Source organism: Fusarium falciforme, chromosome 12 (genome assembly GCF_026873545.1).
Source record: "Fusarium falciforme chromosome 12, complete sequence".
In the NCBI taxonomy this organism is placed as follows: domain Eukaryota; kingdom Fungi; phylum Ascomycota; class Sordariomycetes; order Hypocreales; family Nectriaceae; genus Fusarium; species Fusarium falciforme.
The window spans coordinates 296,845-316,394 of record NC_070555.1 but is presented as its reverse complement, the minus strand read 5'-3'; the positions used below and the strand labels follow the sequence as shown (position 1 = coordinate 316,394).

General features: G+C 50.4%; 8 protein-coding genes across 8 annotated transcripts; 4 read left to right on the top strand and 4 right to left on the bottom strand.

The window, feature by feature from the left end:
- Positions 1-1,320: 1,320 nt before the first annotated feature.
- NCS54_01384300 (Hypothetical protein) lies at positions 1,321-2,446 on the bottom strand (the record flags this gene model as incomplete). The annotated part of the gene is made up of 4 exons (XM_053159014.1): positions 1,321-1,691; positions 1,760-1,902; positions 1,962-2,163; positions 2,224-2,446. The coding sequence occupies 4 exons, from the start codon at positions 2,444-2,446 to the stop codon at positions 1,321-1,323; spliced, it is 939 nt and encodes a 312-aa protein (XP_053014989.1).
- A 1,050-nt stretch (positions 2,447-3,496) lies between these two features.
- On the bottom strand, positions 3,497-6,536 carry NCS54_01384200 (Clr5 domain-containing protein; the record flags this gene model as incomplete). The annotated part of the gene is made up of 4 exons (XM_053159013.1): positions 3,497-5,904; positions 5,961-6,074; positions 6,132-6,334; positions 6,400-6,536. 4 exons carry the CDS (start codon positions 6,534-6,536, stop codon positions 3,497-3,499), a joined length of 2,862 nt encoding a protein of 953 aa, XP_053014988.1.
- Positions 6,537-8,052: 1,516 nt separating this feature from the next.
- Positions 8,053-8,891, top strand: NCS54_01384100 (Hypothetical protein; the record flags this gene model as incomplete). Its single annotated transcript, XM_053159012.1, has 3 exons — positions 8,053-8,265; positions 8,357-8,382; positions 8,627-8,891. 3 exons carry the CDS (start codon positions 8,053-8,055, stop codon positions 8,889-8,891), a joined length of 504 nt encoding a protein of 167 aa, XP_053014987.1.
- A 461-nt stretch (positions 8,892-9,352) lies between these two features.
- NCS54_01384000 (Hypothetical protein) lies at positions 9,353-9,688 on the top strand (the record flags this gene model as incomplete). Its single annotated transcript, XM_053159011.1, has 1 exon — positions 9,353-9,688. One exon carries the CDS (start codon positions 9,353-9,355, stop codon positions 9,686-9,688), a length of 336 nt encoding a protein of 111 aa, XP_053014986.1.
- Positions 9,689-12,007: 2,319 nt separating this feature from the next.
- On the top strand, positions 12,008-13,624 carry NCS54_01383900 (Hypothetical protein; the record flags this gene model as incomplete). Its single annotated transcript, XM_053159010.1, has 1 exon — positions 12,008-13,624. One exon carries the CDS (start codon positions 12,008-12,010, stop codon positions 13,622-13,624), a length of 1,617 nt encoding a protein of 538 aa, XP_053014985.1.
- A 329-nt stretch (positions 13,625-13,953) lies between these two features.
- On the bottom strand, positions 13,954-14,532 carry NCS54_01383800 (N-acetyltransferase ats1; the record flags this gene model as incomplete). The annotated part of the gene is made up of 2 exons (XM_053159009.1): positions 13,954-14,441; positions 14,493-14,532. The coding sequence occupies 2 exons, from the start codon at positions 14,530-14,532 to the stop codon at positions 13,954-13,956; spliced, it is 528 nt and encodes a 175-aa protein (XP_053014984.1).
- Positions 14,533-15,706: 1,174 nt separating this feature from the next.
- Positions 15,707-16,511, top strand: NCS54_01383700 (Hypothetical protein; the record flags this gene model as incomplete). The annotated part of the gene is made up of 2 exons (XM_053159008.1): positions 15,707-15,952; positions 16,023-16,511. 2 exons carry the CDS (start codon positions 15,707-15,709, stop codon positions 16,509-16,511), a joined length of 735 nt encoding a protein of 244 aa, XP_053014983.1.
- A 512-nt stretch (positions 16,512-17,023) lies between these two features.
- On the bottom strand, positions 17,024-19,075 carry NCS54_01383600 (Hypothetical protein; the record flags this gene model as incomplete). The annotated part of the gene is made up of 1 exon (XM_053159007.1): positions 17,024-19,075. The coding sequence occupies one exon, from the start codon at positions 19,073-19,075 to the stop codon at positions 17,024-17,026; it is 2,052 nt and encodes a 683-aa protein (XP_053014982.1).
- Positions 19,076-19,550: the final 475 nt, after the last annotated feature.

The following is a 19,550-nucleotide window of genomic DNA, read 5'->3' as shown; positions in this document are numbered from 1 at the left end:
TTATTGGGGAGTGTGGTGGAGATTGGCTCACCGGTTTTGGCCTCAGCAGTTTGGCCGGCCCGACATCAGCAGCCCGGTAGACCTCGATAGTTAGAAGGAGAAAGTGAAACTTCGAGTGCTTGATACGTGGTCGAAACTGGTACTAGTAGCTGATGAGGAGCTGAATGAGCCCTCCACGCTCGCTCTCCAGGTGCGTCATGGTAGGACTTCTCAGCAGAATGCCATGGTTGGCTATAGCAATGGTATCGCATACGTTGCATTCAATACAAAGACTTCTGACGGTCGTCTATCGGGCTACCTTGGCCTACTGTTAATTGGTTTCAATGTGATCCAGAGCGAAGTGTACGTTTTTTTTCTTTAATTCTTCTCATTATTAAAGACGCCTTTTTTATTACTTTGCGGATAGGGTCTTGCAGCTTTCAAGTGGTGTATTTTTACGTTCCAGGATCAGGTCTAGCTCGTGAAAGGTCCAGCGTCTCAGCAAACTCCGTCTTCGTGATGGCTAATAAGCCAATGATAGTGCCTGGCCATGGTTCACATGTAATAAGTTCAATTCCTTAACAGCAGGCTAACAGTCCGTGCGCGTGTGCCTTACGAAGCGAGGAATCTCTGCAGCTCCAGGGTATCTAAGGCAATGCACGTCGCGTGAAGCACGATGTCGCCGTCAAAATTGCCATGTATTTATTCATGTCCATAGAATTGAACCAGGGGTCAAGGTAGGAGTTTTTTTTTCTTAGGTGAAGCTGAAACATGTGCTAGAGGCAGTTTGGAACAGCCATTCAGGTAGTTGAACGTTCCATGTCAGGACACAGGCTCGTGAGTCAGGAGATACTAACATGACAACAATGGAACAGGACTTGCCCCTGTAGGTGGGATGAAAGACACTGACTAAGATAATTACCATAAACATGGAGATCATAATCCACAGTTGGTCACTGGCAAAAAGAAACCCTCATGACTTACCTACCCATTTGGTGCTGAGAGCAAAAATGTGGTTCCGCCCGGGATCGAACCGGGGACCTTCTCGGTGTTAACGAGATGCCATAACCAACTAGACCACGGAACCGAGGCTGCTGATTGGATGGGAGAAGGCGTCTGTAATTTGCTCCAAGTCGTGCACTGTGGCAGCTCTTATTCAGGGCCACGACTGGCTGAGACAAACTTCAACCCGAGGCTCCATAAGACCACGTTCCTCCACGCGGCAGGCACGTAAAAGATTGTTTATTCATGTAAAACTGTCTATTTCATGCTCTCCTTATAGAAGCTGAACGATACCCAATATCCCGTCGTCCCGCCATTTCCTCTTGGAACTTATCCCCTCTACCCCCTATGGCCCACTAATTCCATTTCGGAGCCGCCCACGGTCTCCATCCCGTTTCCCGACTGACTTGCCATGCTGACTTGTCTTCTCATCAGGAGCACAGCGATGGTGCTGGTAAAGAGAACACCTCCAAAGAATGATCCTAGAGCGATGCCAGCGACAGCCCCACCGCCCAGGCCGTTGTCACTCGTTGGCTTGGGAGTTTCTGTTGCGGCCGTCGTGCTTCTGGAGGCGGTTTCAGAAGGGGCTTGCGAGGCAGTTCCAGACGCAATTTCCGATGCCGTGCTGGGTGGGAGTGACCAATCGGTTGCACCAGCGGCGCTGAGCTCTGTGGTGGATGATATCGATTCTGCGGATGTTTCAGCAGTAGCTGCCGCTCAGGAGTGTTAGCAGATGCTATTAAGGTACATGAGACCAAGGTAGTGATTATATACATACGCTCTGGCATTGTCCTGTAAAACTCTCTGATGTTTCGCGGGGGCCGAAGGTTCTCCTCGCAGTCAATCCAGTACTGAGGTCTTGACCCGGAGCCGTCGTCGTAAGAGTCGTACACTGTCACAGTGATGCATGAGTACTTCCCACTGGTTTGATACATCAGTATGTGCAAGCGATGCGCAACTACTGAGAGAGGGCGCAATACCAATACCGGGAGCTACTGCCAGCTAGCGTCCTTCCATCCATGTTCGCCCAGAAGACAGTGTTGCCCGAGCAGGTTGTTCCAATGGGTGGAGAATCGCCAGGGATGGCACTTCTGCCTGAGCAATGGGCATATGTGCTCCTGCGTCCAGGAACGCTCGTGTCCCCCAGCCAGAGATCGGTGTTTTGGCATCGGTACTCACCAACTGTAAATCTTTGTTAGCGATGACGGCGAATGTGGAATGTGATGCTTGGGGGAGACGTGCTTTCGCCGTCCTCGATGAAGTATCCGATGAGATTGTCGCCGTCGTCCCTCTTGTAACGTGCTTCCCCTCTCGCATTCAGGGGGGCGTTCTTGTGGTGCCGCAGATGGTCTTGTCGAATGGCTAACAGGCTTGGTCCAGCAGTAGTGAGGTGTGTCTCTACTGTCGATGCCAATGCTTGAGACACGAGAATCAAGACCGGAACTATGATGTAAATGCCGTACATATTGAAAGAGATTACAAGATAGCCTGGCCGGCAAGGTATGGAACAGGGATGGAGGAAAGGAGAAAGAGAGAAAGACCGAGGATCTGAGAAAAGCGAACATCAGATATTTAATCGTCTGCTTTTTTTTTTGAAATGAGTCGCGGCGCTTAGTAGCGTGTCCTGAAAGTGCAAGCTGAAAAAGTGATGCATATTTGGGCTGCGCTTGTACACTGAGGCGCTGCTTTTGTCGGAGCCTAATTTGGACCTTTCGGCTGAGTTGCGTTGAGACTATTCTAACGGCGATTTGACGCAGGAGTAGTAGTGCGGATATGTGAGTAACTCTTCAACTGCCACAGAAATGTGATTCTACAGAAACGTCACATAGATGTAAAGAGGTTGCAGCGAGTTGGACACTTTCCCCTCTGATAACCCCTGCCCGCTTTCATTTCAAGGGTGCGGATTGGCAAATCAGGCTCTGAGGGCTTCACCTGAACATGCGTCTTAACCCGCTCGTTAAGCGCCCTGGCGTCGCGGGCTGGGTCAGAACCGGTTTTCGTAATTGAATGGACCAACAGTTTTCTCTTTTCACGCATGGACTGATCTTCCAGAGGAGCCAATTAGTTCTAGATCAGATACGGCATGTCTTTGTCTTTGCACCACTTCGACGTTGGGGCGGTATAAATGACGCTGAAACCACGGAGCTTGTGTGATCTTCTAGGCCTGCTGGGTGCTTCACTGCGGCTTTTCGACAAGCTCGAAACTTGCCACTCAGCGACCTCGGCCGGTATCTCTGCCTATTGATGCTCGACGACCCAGGGTTATCTATTGTGGGCTCTTTGCACTGGATATGAAAGTGTGGAGTGTCTGTAGTCTCTCTCAATGCCCTCTACTCCGCATAACAGTTACTGCCTGCCTTTGGCGGTCGGTTCGTAGTAGATAGACGATGACAACATATGGCTTCAAAAAGTGTTCCATCAAGTGCCGGGCTACAAAGAGAACTAACGTGACATTCCGTCCCAATTCGTAAAGTGCAGACCTAATTCCATCAAGTAGATGGAGGAAAGAGGACACTCATGATCTCCTCCATTCCCGCAGGATTTGTGCAATGACCCTATGGCCTTCCTCCTCGGCATATTCGGCCGCGTCAAAACAACGCTCCTCCAATAAGCCTAGCTCATCATCATGCTCTAGGAGAAGGTGTACGATATCGAGTCTCCCGTTCTCTGCGGCAGCTTGGAGCGCGGTGCGGCCATCAATCCCTGCTTTTGGAGCGTTGATGAGTGCTCCGTTCTCGATTAGCAGCATGGCGATATTCAAGTGACCATACATTGCGGCATACTGTAAGGCTGTTGCACCACGTTTGCCATTTGCTGGCTCGTTAACGTCTTCTCCGTTCAAAATGAGAGACTGGACCCTGGCAATGTCGCCCTTTTTGGCGGCAAGTTGTAGTTCGCTGCAGTCGTTGTTGAACAAGCTAGGATCAGCACCGGCTCGCAATAGAATGTCTCGGGCCTCTTCAAGGTTCCGAACATTCCACCCGAGCTCGCTCAGATCCAACATTACATTGGAGACGATCTCAAGTGGGTACCCCTTTTCGGAGCAAGCATTGACGTTGGCCCCGAACTCAATCAATGTTTTCAAGACATCCGTCTCGATAAATTCGTCCTTATCTATGATCGCGGCATGGATAGGAGTGACTGCTTCCTCGCCCGCGAAAATTTGATTGGGGTTGACGCCATTCTGGAGCAAAAGTCGGACTATGTCGTTGGAGCGGTTTTGGATAGCAAGCTCAAGGCAACGAGAGGAATGGGCATGGAGTTTTGCCCCAGCGTCAAGAAGCATCTGGACAAACTTGACCTCCCTTGTAAGGACAGCTTCTACAAGTGGCACTGTCTGATCCCGATGCACATACTCTGGTAGACTGTAGAAGTCTGGCTTGGTGCATGGCCTGTTCACATCGGCTCCCGCCTGTATGAGGAGTCGAGCGCCATACGCCCATTCCTGCTCGATGGCTGCTATGAGAGGGCTGACATGACAACCAACAGGTTCTAGATCAGCGCCTTGGGCCATCAGGAGGCCAACCAATTTGGCGTCTTGTTTCCTGGCGGCACTGAAAAGTGCGGACCCAAAGCGATGATTTTGGTTGACATCTGCACCTGCATCTAGCAATCTCTCGACAACGTCATTGTGGCCCGCATCAATAGCAACCTCAAGAGCAGTCTTTGGGGTTTGTTGATTGACATTGGCGTCCATATCTAGGAAAAGGTTGACGAGCTCCATGTTTCCGGAAGATGCTGCCGCGTGCAAACCAGCCTCATTCACGTCGACTCCCATGCCCAAAAGCAGATAGACGATATCGACGTTCCCAGAGAATGCTGCGGCTTGGAGACATGTCATTCCGTACTCTCCTATGGCCGGGGCATGGATATCCCCCCCGTGAGAGATAAATAAACTGCAAATATCGAAATTGCCTGATTCGGCAGCGGCCTGCATCGCTGTCACGGCGCTATCCCTAGGTGCGCACGAAGGGATTGCGTTGACGTTAGCTCCTGCTTGTAGAAGCAAGTCGATGATCTGCCTTTGACAACGATTTTGACTTTGCTTGCTCGATTTGGTTATGCCACCCCTCGTGTTTAGGCGGGCTGCCGCTGCTAGAGGTAGACATGAAATGTGCCGTATCGTGCGCAAATAGTGTAACCTGTCTCCCCGGTTGGGATCTGCGCCAGCGTCGATCAAAAACTTGACAGCTTCCATGTCTAGTTGGGCTACTGCCATCATCAGAGATGACTCGTAATATCCACGAGAAGGCGGATTGACGTCTGCTCCAGCTTGGACAAGTAGCTTGACAGTAGAAAGTCCTCCGGGTTCCATTAGGGCAGACTGCAAAGGGGTGCAGCCATCCTTGTTGGCATCCTCGGGATTGGTACCATGCTCAAGCAATAACTGCACGACGTCATCGTTGTGATCTCTTGCTGCCTTCTGAAGAATACTGGAGAAAGACGAATCTGAGTGTCTGGCTTCTGGATCGACCCCCTGATCAAGAAGAAAACTAGCAAGTGCGAAGTCCCGAAGGCGGATAGCGCTTGGAAGAAGCTTTGACAGCAGAGTCTTGGTTGTCGGCCCAGGCATGCGACAGATTCCCTTCAACGCTGCGAGGTTTCCGCTTTCCGCTATGAAACCTAAAAACTCATCGATTTGAAGCGAGCTTAGATGATTATTTGTGCAGCGATAGACAGCCCACTGAAGAGCTAGAGACAAAGGATCTGAGCCATGTCGACCGACTTGCGATGTAGCGTCAAGGTCAGGCGAGCGGGGCATCTGTCCTTCGATGATTGAAGTGGCTTCGGAAAGAGTTTTTGTCCTTGAAGCGGTAATCAGGACTTTGTTCAAAAATGGAAGAATGTCGAGTTGTTTCGCTGATGGCGATATGACCAGTCTCAGAGCGCCATGGCCTGGATCCATCGGGGAGTTGCGTGCCACTAATGAATGGTTAGAAAGTGCATAGAAAGGGCGAGCGAACACTGGGAGCGAGTACTGAAGGAATGTAGATGATCCTGGAATCGGAACCACGGGATTGAACGCCCCACGATGAATGCCATCGTGGAAGAGGGTGGCGTGCGGGCTATCACTCCTTCAGGAGCATCTTTAGCTTCAAAAATGTTAGACATCAATCGGCCTTAGAACTTGAGGGTTACGGGTGTCTTACCCAAGGACTGTTGACCGTGTGGCTGTTGCCATGCATATCTCCCAAGCTCCTTTTTCAGCTTTTTTGCTGACACAAGCTTGCCATTAATAAAAATTTCCGTGTCCTTGCCCTCGACCTTGCGTTTTCTAATCAAGGTATCGGCGTGTTTCCAGTCCTCCTTGCTGGAGTACTTCTTCATTCCAGGTGCCCAGTTTTCGGATATACTGGGCTCTTCTGTTGTAAAATTAGAGGCCTAAATCCTTGATATGAAGAGGATGGAAACACAGACGTGGCATGAAAGTCATGCTCTTCGGACATGGAGGTGACAAGATCATCTAGGGATTTGTCCTGGTCGAGGTACAAGGCGCGGATATGCTCCTTGTTACTGTCCCACTCTGAGCGGGGAATCCTGTCTGCTCGAGACATTTGTGAGTAAAGGTGATGAATGTTCTGTGGCCAACAAAGTGTCCTGAAAAGGGTTGTGTGTTCGGGTTGACCATCAGGAACCCGTGGAGGCGAGCGTGGGTTTTATGTGTGTTCTCCTCAGCCTGAGGCTTTCTGAATGAGTTCTCATTGGGTTGTCACAGCTCCTTGAAACATGAAAATGGTTGGCCAGATCCAAAATTCGTGTTCTCGGCGATTGTGGTGGTTGGCTGAGGTCATGTCACAGCTCATTGGCCGTGTCCAAACTTCGCATTCTGGCTGTGCATGTCCCCTGTCCGCCTCACCAAGCTATGACCTCTTTATTGGTCATAGCCAAACTTTTCATTTGAGACGTGTGTAACTCAACTTTCCCTGCCAAGGCCTGCGAGCCTCATGCAGGCACTGGCTCGGCATTTCTGCCTACCTACCTGGCAGGGAATTCGATTAATCAACCTGTGATTATTTGACTGGAACGTCTGCTATGCTTCGGGATCCAGGGACACACCTCCGACGAGAAAAAAGAGGGGGAAGAGGACACAGCTGTCCCAGCGAACACACGTACACTATTTTTATCTACGCGAGGCATTCAGGTGACGACTTTGACAAACCACACGCACATCTCGAAAGTTTGCGTGCTCGTGGATTATTCATTTCTACATTCTCATCGATTAGAAAAATGTATATAATTAGGTATGTTTGATTAGGCACAAGCTATTGTCACATTGCTCTGCCGCTGGGCGGCAGGTTGCCGGAGTCAGACTAGGTAGATCACAGACACTCTCTACATCGATCGCAGCGCTGTTTGCTAGCAGTTTTGTCTTGTTCACTTTGCTTGAGATCTACCGCAGAATATTTTTATTGCTTTTTTGGCCTAAAGGGGCTGTTATGGATTTCAATTCTTCTGTCGTCATGTCAGTAAACTCCTCTTTCATACGAATCTATGTCTTGGAAATAATCCTGAGACGGTGATTGCAAAAGGTAATAATGATAGGATGGCGAGTTTCGCGCATGCACATGTAGGGTGCTTTCGTTTTGAAATGAGTTTGTATTCTTGATCTGCCATCAAGAGTTGTGTGGAAGGAAATGGTCAGAATACATACTGCAAAATAAGGCTTCCCCAATGATGTCGAAGATGGCGGCGCGAATTCTCTCCTGGCGAACCAGGGGCATGGGAGGAATGATTAAACTATGTTCGCATTGCCCTGAAGGTTTGCACCAACCCAATGTCGCATAATAAATCTTACTGTGCCGTTTCTTGTTTGCTTGATAAATCCCTTGTATTCGCCATTAAGGTTCACCGAGATTTTTTACTATCTGTATGCTACTTTTCTTCTGCAGAAACTCATCAGAGTTCTGGCATGCGTCAAGCTCACGCTTTTCCCTTGAAAGAATGACTCAGATTATTTATCGAAGCAAGCAATAGCTATAAAACACGTCCACTACTAGACTTCATCAACAATCAGCCATCACCCATCCACAACCAGACATCAAGTCGTCCTGCTGAACGATCACTCCCACCATGTCTAACCAAGAACTCCCGGCCTTCTACTACCATTTTATTTCCTACGAGATGATAGGAGATATCTTTCTTCTCATTGAAGCCCTGGAGTATTACTACGACTCTGATGGCTACACCCTAGGTGAAGAAGATCGGGCGGTGGTCGTCATGTCGCCCCAGAGAACGCCGGAGGACATCGTGGCAACCCTGCTGGAGTTGAGGGTGTTGGATCACGTATAGAGTCTTTCTACCTTCACGGCCGATAGGCGAGTGGCTGTGACACGGGCAGTTTGTCAACCTGTCGGCATGAAGAAATCTGATTCAGTCAGCCGCCATGGGCTTTGAGGTACTGTGAGTGTTTGGCATTTTGATTTCCTCCTTCAAGCAGTGAAAAACCTCCTCTGATTTTATTACCCTCTTTGACATTGATTCAAGCTGGTCCACGATGTAAAAAGACCACAGCTTTTTGCGTTCTTTGCCAGCATTTCTACGAAGTCCCAACACCTCGTGCCCAACTAGCCGAGCTACACAATTTTTTAGTTGCCAAACCCATCCTATCCAGCTTTTCCAAAATGTCTCCTAACGTTCTTTTCAGACACGAAATCCCTAAATCGCTGATCATCAATGAGTCGAATCTCGATTCTGCCCTCGTACGGACTTACGGCACCGCGTTTGCCAAGATTGTCGAGGAAGACAAATGGGTCATCTCGACTCCAAACATCACGCCCGAGGGCCTGAAGAAGCACTTGTTCAACGCGGGTATTTTTTTTCCCGAGTCGGCTCTTAAGCCGGAGGAGAGAAGCGTTCCTAACCCTGGGTTTATTATCACGGATGAACAACCTGAGACACCCAAGGAATGAGGAAACATGGAAGGGAGAGTAAGCCGGAGGCTGTCTAGTATGAGCTGTCAGCTGCGATTGGCCAGCTTTGGCTTTGTATTCAGTTAAATGATAATTAATCAGTCCTTAACACTAGTCGTTTTTCTACCGGCCAGAAGCTCATGATCATTGTATCAATGTTCCGTTCTTGATGGTGAAGATATTGTGATGAGTTTAGAGCTGTTCGCGTTGACCCATGAGCCAAGAGGCTTTTCGTTGGTGCTTAAACGAGACGCAAAGCAAACCACCAAAACCAAAGCCCGTGATCCCTGTGGGCTCTTCAATGCCCCGGTCGGTTGCCTAATGCCAAGGCTCAGCCTCATTGGTCAAGTCCCTAACTTAGCACATCCTTCCAATTCCTCCTTTTGCTTCCTCCTGTGCCGGCCTGGCCTTCATTTCTCCTCCTCCAACATCAATTGAGAGATTATAACGACTCGACCACGATGACGCCTCCACTTCAGAGACTGCCGCTTCATATCGTCGCCGAGATTCTTGGACACTTGGATACGATCCAAGAGCTTGGTCCACCAATTTTCAGTCATCGGATCTTTCATGATGCCCTCTATGACAATCTCCACGCCATCGCTCGCCGTATCCTCACTCGACAGGTCCCAGATGGTATCCTCTCCTATTCTCTCATCCTTCTCGAAACAACGCAAATCGATGTGATGGACCAGAACGCTGTGGATCCACTCATAGCGCGCCTCGAGAACATTGATCCATCGCCGTCTCTTGTTCACCTGTCCTTGGCCGAATACGCCTTCATCAGTCAAAACTAAGCTGCTGCAAAATGGATGAGCCAGGATATGGCTGACGAACTCATCCCGGCTATCAATGAAGTAGGGCTAGCCCACCCGAAAACACTCTCCGACAATGAGACTTTTCGGATGTACAGAGCTTTTGTTCGCTACCAGATTATGTGCAATTTGTTCTGCCATCGTCCCCGCCGTCATAGACGTGAAGTTACGGCCCAAATCTCAAACTTTTGTCGTGCCTCTTCTCAGTGGGTGAACGACCAGTTACTGACTGTCTACACCTACTTGGAAAGGCAGGTCAGCTTCGGTAAGAAGAACCTGTCTTTCACTCTAGCCGATCTAATGTATCAATAGCCTTTGATCAAATTGCTGCGCACAACGTTGAGTGGGCTGGGGTGCCTATAGAGTGGGATCAGTCCTTTGAGCAATGTGATCGGATTCAACGGCTGGTAAGGCTTACACTCTCGCGCTATGCTCATTGAGCTACCTGTAGTTGTGAAGAAGATCATCTGACTCGTTCCAGCTTTGTCGAGGCCTCCCCTTTCTATGCTCCATCGCACGTTCCAAAACGTACGACGAAAGATTAAAGGTGTTGAAACTGAAAATAGTTCGCTCAAACGCCAGAGTGCCGGATCCTCCTTGCAATCTGATCTCAATACTCCTGTGGTGCCCGAGACAGGCAGGTGACGTGAAAGTAAACACCTGGGGTGTGATGCGAAGAGGCCTTCCAGTATCAAGCTACACAGCAAAGGAACTTGAAGAGGAAGTTTGTGCGTCTGATGGGCCACAAGACTCAACTGATTCATCTTCCTTTCGGATGTGGCTCGCTCATCACTCCAAGCGTACCCACACTGTCTTTCTAGATAGGATGCAGTCGACTTTTGCATATACTATGTGGGACCATGCTGATCTTTCGGTGGAACAATTGGAGGGAATATGCACAAATATCGCGGGGTGCAGGGACTACTTCAAAAGATACGGCTGCGACTGGATGGGAAAGGATCTTCGTCTGGCCGAGAGGCGAAAGAAGGATATCTACAACGCCGGGGGTCGGGGGTACTGGCCCAAGGGTGGCCTTGATGACTTTAGCGGCATCACCAACATAAGAGACAGGAGACGGGGGCAGTTGATTCAGAAGTGGAAAAGGGCCACTGAAAACGGCGAGGACGAGGATCCACTTGAAAGTTAACGTCGCCACAACCTCCGCGGCGTTGAGTACAGACAGGTGCTTTCTCACCGCGGTTTTGGTTTATCTTCTTCTTCCTCACTTAGAAAAGTAACGAAGAGTATCACTTTCAGGATCCCTGTGGCACTGTTCGCAACTAATACCTAGGATTCCCTAATTTGTCCAATAGGCTTCGTGTCCTATAAAAAGTGAAGTCCCAAGATGAACAAAGCATCAGTAGTCCCGCATGAGCGGTTCAAAATGTGTATGGTACTTGTTAATGAGAGGTAATATTCGGTACTTATCCAACACTACACTCCCGCATCGACTTGGTATCGAAGGCATCTGATATCCTGATATGCCCCAACTCATTTATCTCCTTTCTAATCTAAGAGAGTAAGTTAGCCAGCTCTAAGCCAGCCTTAATGGCCTCACTTACAGTATTCCCAAGGAACCCGGGATGCCTACCAACACCTGGCGCTGTAATCCTCCATGGAATTCAGAACATCCATGTCTTGCGCGGCTTCGTCACGGTGCAGCCTCGGCGCCATTTGATGATGAAGCGAACTTTGTGTTTGTACTCGTCCCATTCTCCCCCTGACATGTTCCAGCCAAGCCCAACTCGCTTGTCAATGTTTCCAAAGTTCTTGTTACAAAAGTCACCGCCCCATTTTCCCCCAAAAAGGGTCGATCCTGACCTGTCCTGGAAAATCACTCTCCTTGTTGCACACGGGCGGCGTTACACGGATGATTTGGATGACAACAACATCCGTGACATGTAGGGCGCGCCCAGGAAATCGAACATGTCATGAGAAACTCTTGGTGGCTGGTCTATAAGATCCACAGCCCAATAACTGACATAACCCGGGTAGCATAGCGCACGTATCGCCACTGCGAAGGACCCGCACTGTTGGGGGCAAGTAGATTTTCGTTTCGACCTGCCCTAGTAGGCTGCCCTCTTTGTTGGCTCTCGGAAGGCAGCTCGAAGCGAAACAGGTCGTCTTGCCATCAACCTTGGGCCAAAAGGCTGATCTGGATGGAGAGAAGGAATAAGAGTAAAGGGTGCATTTGTCAATCAATGGCTATAAAGCAAATTCTTTGCGCTGTAATATGCTTCTGAATATTGCCCTGTGTCAGTACTCAACCCATTCTACAGACAACAATCACCCTAGTTCGCAATGGCGCCTAGCAAACTGTTCTACAACGGCCGGATTTTCACCCAAAGCGACACAGGACAAGATGGGCCAGTCACTTTTGTGGACAGCATGCTGGTTCAAGGAACCAAGATTATGGCCATTGGACACCGGGGCATCGCAGACGGAATTGAGGAGCTGGAAGCCCATGACATGAAGCAGCGCGTCATTCTTCCAAGCTTCATCGATGGGCACATGCATCTTCTACTTCTTGGCCAGTCCCTTCGCAAGGTGGACCTCACCAAGTGCAATAATCTCGATGAGATCAAGGCAACCATTAAATCTTTTGCCGTCGCCAACCCCGACGTCGGTTCTATTTTGTGCAAAGGATGGATGCACTTTATGACTCCAAACGGAGTGACGGCGACCATGTTGGACGACATTGACCCACGGCCGATATTTATCGATGCCAGCTCGTTGCACTCGTGCTGGTGCAATTCATCGGCCCTTAAAGTCTTGGGCCTCGCTGACATGCCTGACCCTACCGGAGGTACAATCTACCGCGATGCTCAAGGCAACCCGTCGGGTCTGGTTGATGAGGGAGCGATGATGTCCATCATCTGGCCTTTTCAGGCCAAGTCATCACCAAAGGAAGAACGGATAGCAGCTATTCGCGCCGCTATTTGCGAGTATAACATCGCTGGCTATACTGGACTAGTAGAGATGGCGATGGACGAGGAGGCCTGGGATGCGCTGGTCACTCTTACGGTAGAAGAGCCAGACCTTGCCATACGCATCGCAGCATATTGGCTGATCAAACCTACCACCAACGTTGAGGCAAACCGCAGACAGGTTCAACGTGCGGCCGAGCTAAGCAGACAATTCAACACTGCGACCAGCCCAAACCTTCGACTTGTGGGCGTCAAGCTCATCTGCGATGGCATTATCGACGCCTGCACTGCCTATCTATCGCAGCCGTACTCTCCACTGCCTGCCACATGCCCTCCTCCCATCTGGGAGAAGGAGTATCTCGAGCCTGTCGTCAAAGAAGCCGATGCCTTGGGATTACAGATTGCCCTGCATGCTATCGGCGACGCAGCGATCAAGATGGCTATCGATGCTCTGGAGAAGTATGGCACCGCGGGACGGCGACACCGCATCGAACACCTAGAACTCGCGTCACCGAGGGATGCACAGCGTCTTGGGGAGCTTGGTCTCACAGCTTCCATCCAGCCTGTTCATGCCGACCCATCGATCCTGCAGGACTGGACGCACCTACTAGGTAAAGACCGCTGCAAGAGGGCTTTTGCATACCGTGAATTTGCGGATGCCGGAGCCCTGATGGCCATCGGAAGTGATAGCCCGACTTCGCCTTGGCTACCCATGCATAATCTGTATGTGGCCACTACACGCCAGTCTTCGAGAAAGCCCGGCTACGGGAAGCCAGTGAATGAACACTTTCGACTAGGCCTGTGTGAGTCTATCGTCGCAGCGACCGAAGGGGCTGCAAGGAGTGTATTTGAAGACCGTACCGGGAGACTGGAAGCTGGAAAGCTGGCAGACTTTGTTGTTGTAGACATGAGCCTGGACCCTACTGAGTTACTCAAGGCCAAGGTCAAGGAGATTTGGTTTGAGGGTCGTCTGGTCTGGAGCGCAAAGTGAGCAAGCCAAGCTAGATAGTTGAGGCCATTGTTTTTACGATCTTTTGCAAGATCAAAATGTTTATATACTATCTTGTCGTTCGGAAAATGAGCGATGTGTAAACAGCATAGAATGTAGCCCTTTCGCCCAAAGGCCTTCCCTGCGATGCATCTTGACCAAAAAAAAAAAAAAAAAAAAAAAAAACAAGGAAAGTGGCCGGCTCGGACTAATTATGCTATGGTTTACGTACTACACGTAGATATTTACAAGTAAGAGAAAGTCGCCGGACCCATGGGCGCATCTTTGTGTCTTGAGAAGCGAAATAACATTACGAGAGCTATGCTGAAAGGCTAGTTTGTCCCTGCTGGCTCAAGCTTCAAATCCTTCCAGCCTTCCATAACCTTAGCTCCCATTTTCTCATAGAAGCGAAGGCCAGGCTCGTTCCGTTCCATCACTCGCCATTCAATCCTCACACCCCCAACGGCGCGCAGTTCTTCCACAAGAGCTTTCATCAAGCGTTCCCCATGACCGGCTCTCCTCTCCGATGGCAGAACGTAGAGGTCCTCCAAGTAGATACCCGGTGCTGCGTGCCAAGTCACGTAACTGTAGAAGTACAGCGCCATGCCTGCAGGTTCACCAACATCGTTGAAGGCTAGGAGACAGCGGGCTGGTCGAAAAGGCGTTATGGGGTCTGGGGCAGCGTCTGTGTCGCACTCGTCGGGGTCGAATGCAATCGTCTTGGAGAGGTTTTCCTCGGTGGTGGTAATCACGTGGAGCTCGTCTTGACAATCGGCAAGTTCCTTGATGAAACTGAAAACTTTCGGAACATCTGAGGCCTCTATTGTCAGCTTGCGTGCTTGATTTGCTTAATGGGGACAGGTCGGCGAACCACTCCTTCGTGCCTGACGTATGTAGCCCTGGTCAACCATGGCAGGCAACAAATTGATAGCTATCTTGTCTATTGCAGGAAGATCTACTGTATCAATTATTTATATTAATACCAGGATATTAAGGTTTTCCTAAAGGCTTTCTGGGTTGTAGGTTTTCCGCGATAACAGTCTTGTCTGTCTAAGGTAATCAGAAGGGCCGTTAGAATCTGTAAAAGGAAAATCGTAGCGACTCGCTAGGGAAAGTCGAGGCGCCAAAGTAAGTCAGGCTGAACGTGTGTGCCCCATGATTTGATCAGGGGATTTTTTTGGTCTGGAACAGAGAACACCATGGGTGAAGAGGTCTAGGTAACGGTGGGTTTTCGTTTCGGGTTTTAATGCCGGCATGTATTAAGAATCATGCTCTCTGTTATTGTGGCTGATGGCTTCTTTTGGAGGCATCACCAGGCTCTCAATGACTTCGACCGGAGGTTGTTTATGGTTGGCGCGGTTCTGGCTACTCTAGTAGGAATAATGAAATTCCGGGTATTCCAAACATCATGTCCCTGCTCTCCTGCCCTTAGTTTAATCTTTGCACCCAACACCATCCCCTCCGTCACAACAGCCGTTTACAATGAGGCCCTTTCGATCTGGATGCTGGACTTGCAAGCTCAGACACCGCAAGTGTGACTCAAAAACGCCCGCCTGCAGGGAGTGCCTGGACCGACAGATCCCATGTCACGGGTACGGTCCCAAGCCCTTGTGGATGGATGGGGCGGTTGCGGAGACACGGGAACTCACGCGCATCAAGAAGGCCGTCAAACAACACGTTCGGAATCTGCGAAAGTCCCAGAATCGCGATCGACAAGCTGGGAGGGATAGACACTCCGCTGCTCGCACAATCCCTCCCCAAGTGCCCAGTGAGAATCCGTCTACACCGCCAAGCCGAGCTGTTCTTGTTCTTTCTCCACCTTCACGATCGGAACATGTTCCCGAGGATGCTTTCCATGAGCTTGGGGAAAGCTGCAGTGGGGATCTAGTCAGTCCGAGTTCGGGGCACAGCCATGACCCGGCCCAAGATGAAAGGAGCACATCAACTGGTCCACATTCAACTTTCGCATGTGTCTTTCGGCCAGAGTCAGCGTCTCTGGTCATGCACTATCTGGATCATGTCTTCTCCTGGCAATACCCTTACTTCCAACCCCGCTCCCGCCTAGGTAACAGAGGCTGGCTCCTTATGTACCTAAGCAATGGTGGTCCTTTGTATCATGCCGCGTTGGCGCTCTCGGCCCTCCACCGGAACAAAGTCCAGATTTCTCGCCGGCAAGACTACCTGCGCAATCAAGAGGCCTTCGAGTACCACTCAAAGGCCCTAAGAGAACTCTGTGAGCTTTCGCAGAGGACCGAGACAGAGGCTCTCCTTAACGACAAGTCCCAGCTTGCGGAATTTGCAGCTTCCAGCCTTATGCTGATAAGTTTCGAGGTAAGACATGGGCTGACAGCAGCAGTGGGTGTTTCTGAATAACTCATGTCTCACATTCAATCTCCTTTAGGTATTCAATGGCGCAGAATATGATTGGCTCCCCCATCTTGACGCCGTCACCACTCTTCTGAATACACTTTCACCAGAAGTCCTGCTTCAAGATTCTACTTCTCCCAATCGCACATACACTTCCAATGGCAGTGATGAATACGCCTATAACGTGTTTCAATCACAGCCCGACTTTGACTTTCTCATAGTCCATGCGATATGGTTCGACATTCTGTCGTGCGTCTCCACGGGTCGAGTTCCGCGGATTGCCTACCGACAGTGGCTTGAAACATCGAACCTTGACATGGCGGATCTCATGGGGTGCTACAACTGGGTCATGATCTCCATCGGTGATTTAGCACACCTGCAGGCGTGGAAGAGCAGGATGAAGGAACAGGGAACATTGAGTGTACCAGATCTGGTAACGAGGAGCCGGGAGGTTGAAACACGGTTAGAGGACGGCGTTGAAAAGCTAGAATCGATCATCGAGGTGGGTTTCGAATTGCATTAGGTCCCTTTTTGGTTGTCAAAGGCTAACTATTAATACCTTGATAGGAGAATACCGAAGCCCCCTGGGCTGCATGGGTTTCACACATCTTTGCACTCGCTTCGCTCATTCTGTCAAGTACCATCGTGTCTGGACCGTGGGAATCACTACCTGAAATCAGCAAGAATGTCGACAAGGCTGTGAATGTGCTTCGTGAATGGCCCCGAGCGATTTCCCTTCAAGGGCTCGTGTGGCCTCTCTGTGTCATTGGATGCATGGCTGAGCCGAAGCATCAGCCCTTTTTCGAATTACTTCTCTCCGAATTTGTTAATGAGTGTGGAGGGTGCGGAAATGGTAGTACGGTACTCAGAATCATGAGGAACTGTTGGACATGGCAGCGGAAGCAGGAGAGAAAAGGCATGGACCTGGCGATCCAGACAGGAGTACCTGTGTTGTTGATCTGATGGGCTCGTCACCATTCACCACCAAGACTGCGTCCTATGTGACTGAAGATTGCAATTCTTAATTCCTGTTACTTAATCGACGAGAACCATCTCCGCTGCGCATCGACCATTTGAAGCCTTGGCCACGAATGTCAACATGAAATAGTCCTTGGGGACCTTAGCCAAGGTTGGATACTTATCCTTTGTCTTTCTTCTGCTAAGCTCAAGGTCCAATGACCACATCCCAGCTTCAACCGGCACACTCCCAGAAGCTTTTCCGTCAACGAAGACAATGAACGAAGAGATTTGCACCTCGGGATCCTCCAAGGTGACTGTGCCTTGAACCGACACGGACCGTATCTCAGAGTGGTCATCCTCGACTGGCCTGGATGTGATTTGCTCAATCGACAATTTGGGTTTCAGCGTCGTCAATACCCTTCCCATTAGGGGGATCTGGTCAGTTGGAAGCTCTGGAGCCCTTGGCGGAAGGGTTCTCCGTGCAAAGGCGTTTTCGTATGCAAATGCGAACCGGAGCAGATCTTGGTCTGTCCAAGCCTTTGTGGCGAAGGTGATGCCCACGGGCATCGCTTTATCCTTCATCTCTCCCATGGGGACGGTGATGCAGGGTACGCCAAGATGTTTCAGGGCCTGTGTGCCATTGGCATACTTGATACCATCCTGGAGGGCGTGACGCATCGAGTTTAGATCCTCATCGGCGTTTGCAAAAGGAACGTCGCCGTTAGTCGGGAAGGCCAATAGATCCAGGTCACAAGCTTCCATCCAATCGTCGTACAAGGTCTTTCGCATCTTCTCAAGAGCTTTGACAGCCTCCTCGCATCCAGGCAGGGTCTCCAACGTGTTGGTCCGAGTACGGACAGTTTCAATCATATCGGGATATCGAACAATATTCTCAGATTCAGACATTGCCACTGGATCATCCAAGGGGGCGATATGGGGATGGATGTTGTTCGGATCGGCATATGTGAGATTTGGCATGTCAGAGTCGTTGATGGCTCTGAGGAAGTCATCCCACGCTATGGCAATCATCTCGCATCGTTCGATATTTGGCCAATCGACTGGAAGTCCAGGCACATTGATTCCTTGACCTTCAAAGTCCTGTCTCGTATACTGTTCGACGAGTGGAAAGTCCACCTCGATGAGAGTCGCGCCCAAGGACCGTAGGTCCCTGCAAGCTCGATCGAACAACTCCAAGACGGAGTCGGCGCAGATGTTGGAATGATCTGTTCCTCTCCTACCAAGGAACCGGTGCGGCACGCCAATCCTTTTCCCTCGAAGAGCATGAGGGTCTTTGAGATGGTGGAAGTTAAGAGGTCGGACTAGAGAAGTTTTGGGGATGGGGACGTAGGGCTGATTTCGCCAGAAATCGATTCCTGTCGAGGCCTTGTCATCATCGAATGCAATGATGTTGAGCACGTCAAACAAGTCTGGGACTGTCCTTGTATGTGGCACAATGACATCGCATGTTGGATATAGCGGCCACTGCCCTCGATTAGGGATCACGCCGCGTGATGGGGAGTAGCCAACCAGGGCATTACTGGAAGCTGAGGAACGCCCGGAAGAAACCGTCTCTCCGGCAAAGCCAAAGGCTGCGAGTGAGGCCGTTGTCGAAGTGCCGCTGCCATTTGAGGACCCAGAAGCGTAGGCTGTTGTGCCATATATGGTACTGTACGGGCTCTCGGATCTACCGTATAGGCCACGCTGCGGACCGCCATCGGCCATAGGTGGCATGTTTGTGCGGCCTAGAACGATGGCACCTGCCTCTCGAAGCCTTTCAACGATAGCTGCATCGTCTGGGGCCATGAGATGAGCAAAAGCAGGAGATCCCGCGGCCACCGTCATGCCCTTGACCTTGAAGCTATCCTTGACGGTGAACGGTATGCCCTCTAGAGGACGAGCCTTGTGACCAGCAGTGGCGCGGTAATCATCGGAAGCCTGCGCTTCTTGTAGGGCTCGCGGGCTCAAGATGCAGATCGAGTTGAGAGACGGACCTCGCATGTCGAATTGGGCGATGCGGTGCAGGTAAAGAGTGACGAGTTCCACGCTCGTCAAGGACCCGCCATCAAGGGCATGCCTCAGCTGGGCGATGGTAGCATCCACCAGAGAGAAAGTGTCTACCGTTAGCATGGCTTGAGACGGAAAGCAAGGAACGGAATGAGAGATAAAAGTGATTGGACGGTTATCTGGAGTTGTGTAATCAATGAATAGGCATTTGGGTCACTTTGCAGGAGAAGACGGGTCATAGTTAAGGATATTCCTTAACAGCATCCGAAGCACGAAGTCATGAGACTCTGTAGTAGGGGGAAATATCGTAATGACGCCCATTGCATGTCCAGGAGAGGTAACACGCTGATGCTACATCGGTTCCCTTCTGGGAGTGACGCTGATTGGTCATTTATCGGGTGACGGGAGGGCAGTTCGAAGCGCCGATGTGCATCCACTCACTCCTAACTGGGAGGGCAAGTCGAGGCGCCCACCACTCAGATAGGTAGTGAGTTCATGACCGCGAGTAACCGTCCTCTTCGTCCCTATTCCTACCATATCAGATTGGACAGCTCGAACCCGGAGGCGAAAAGAGATAAATAACACCGCGTAGCCAGCA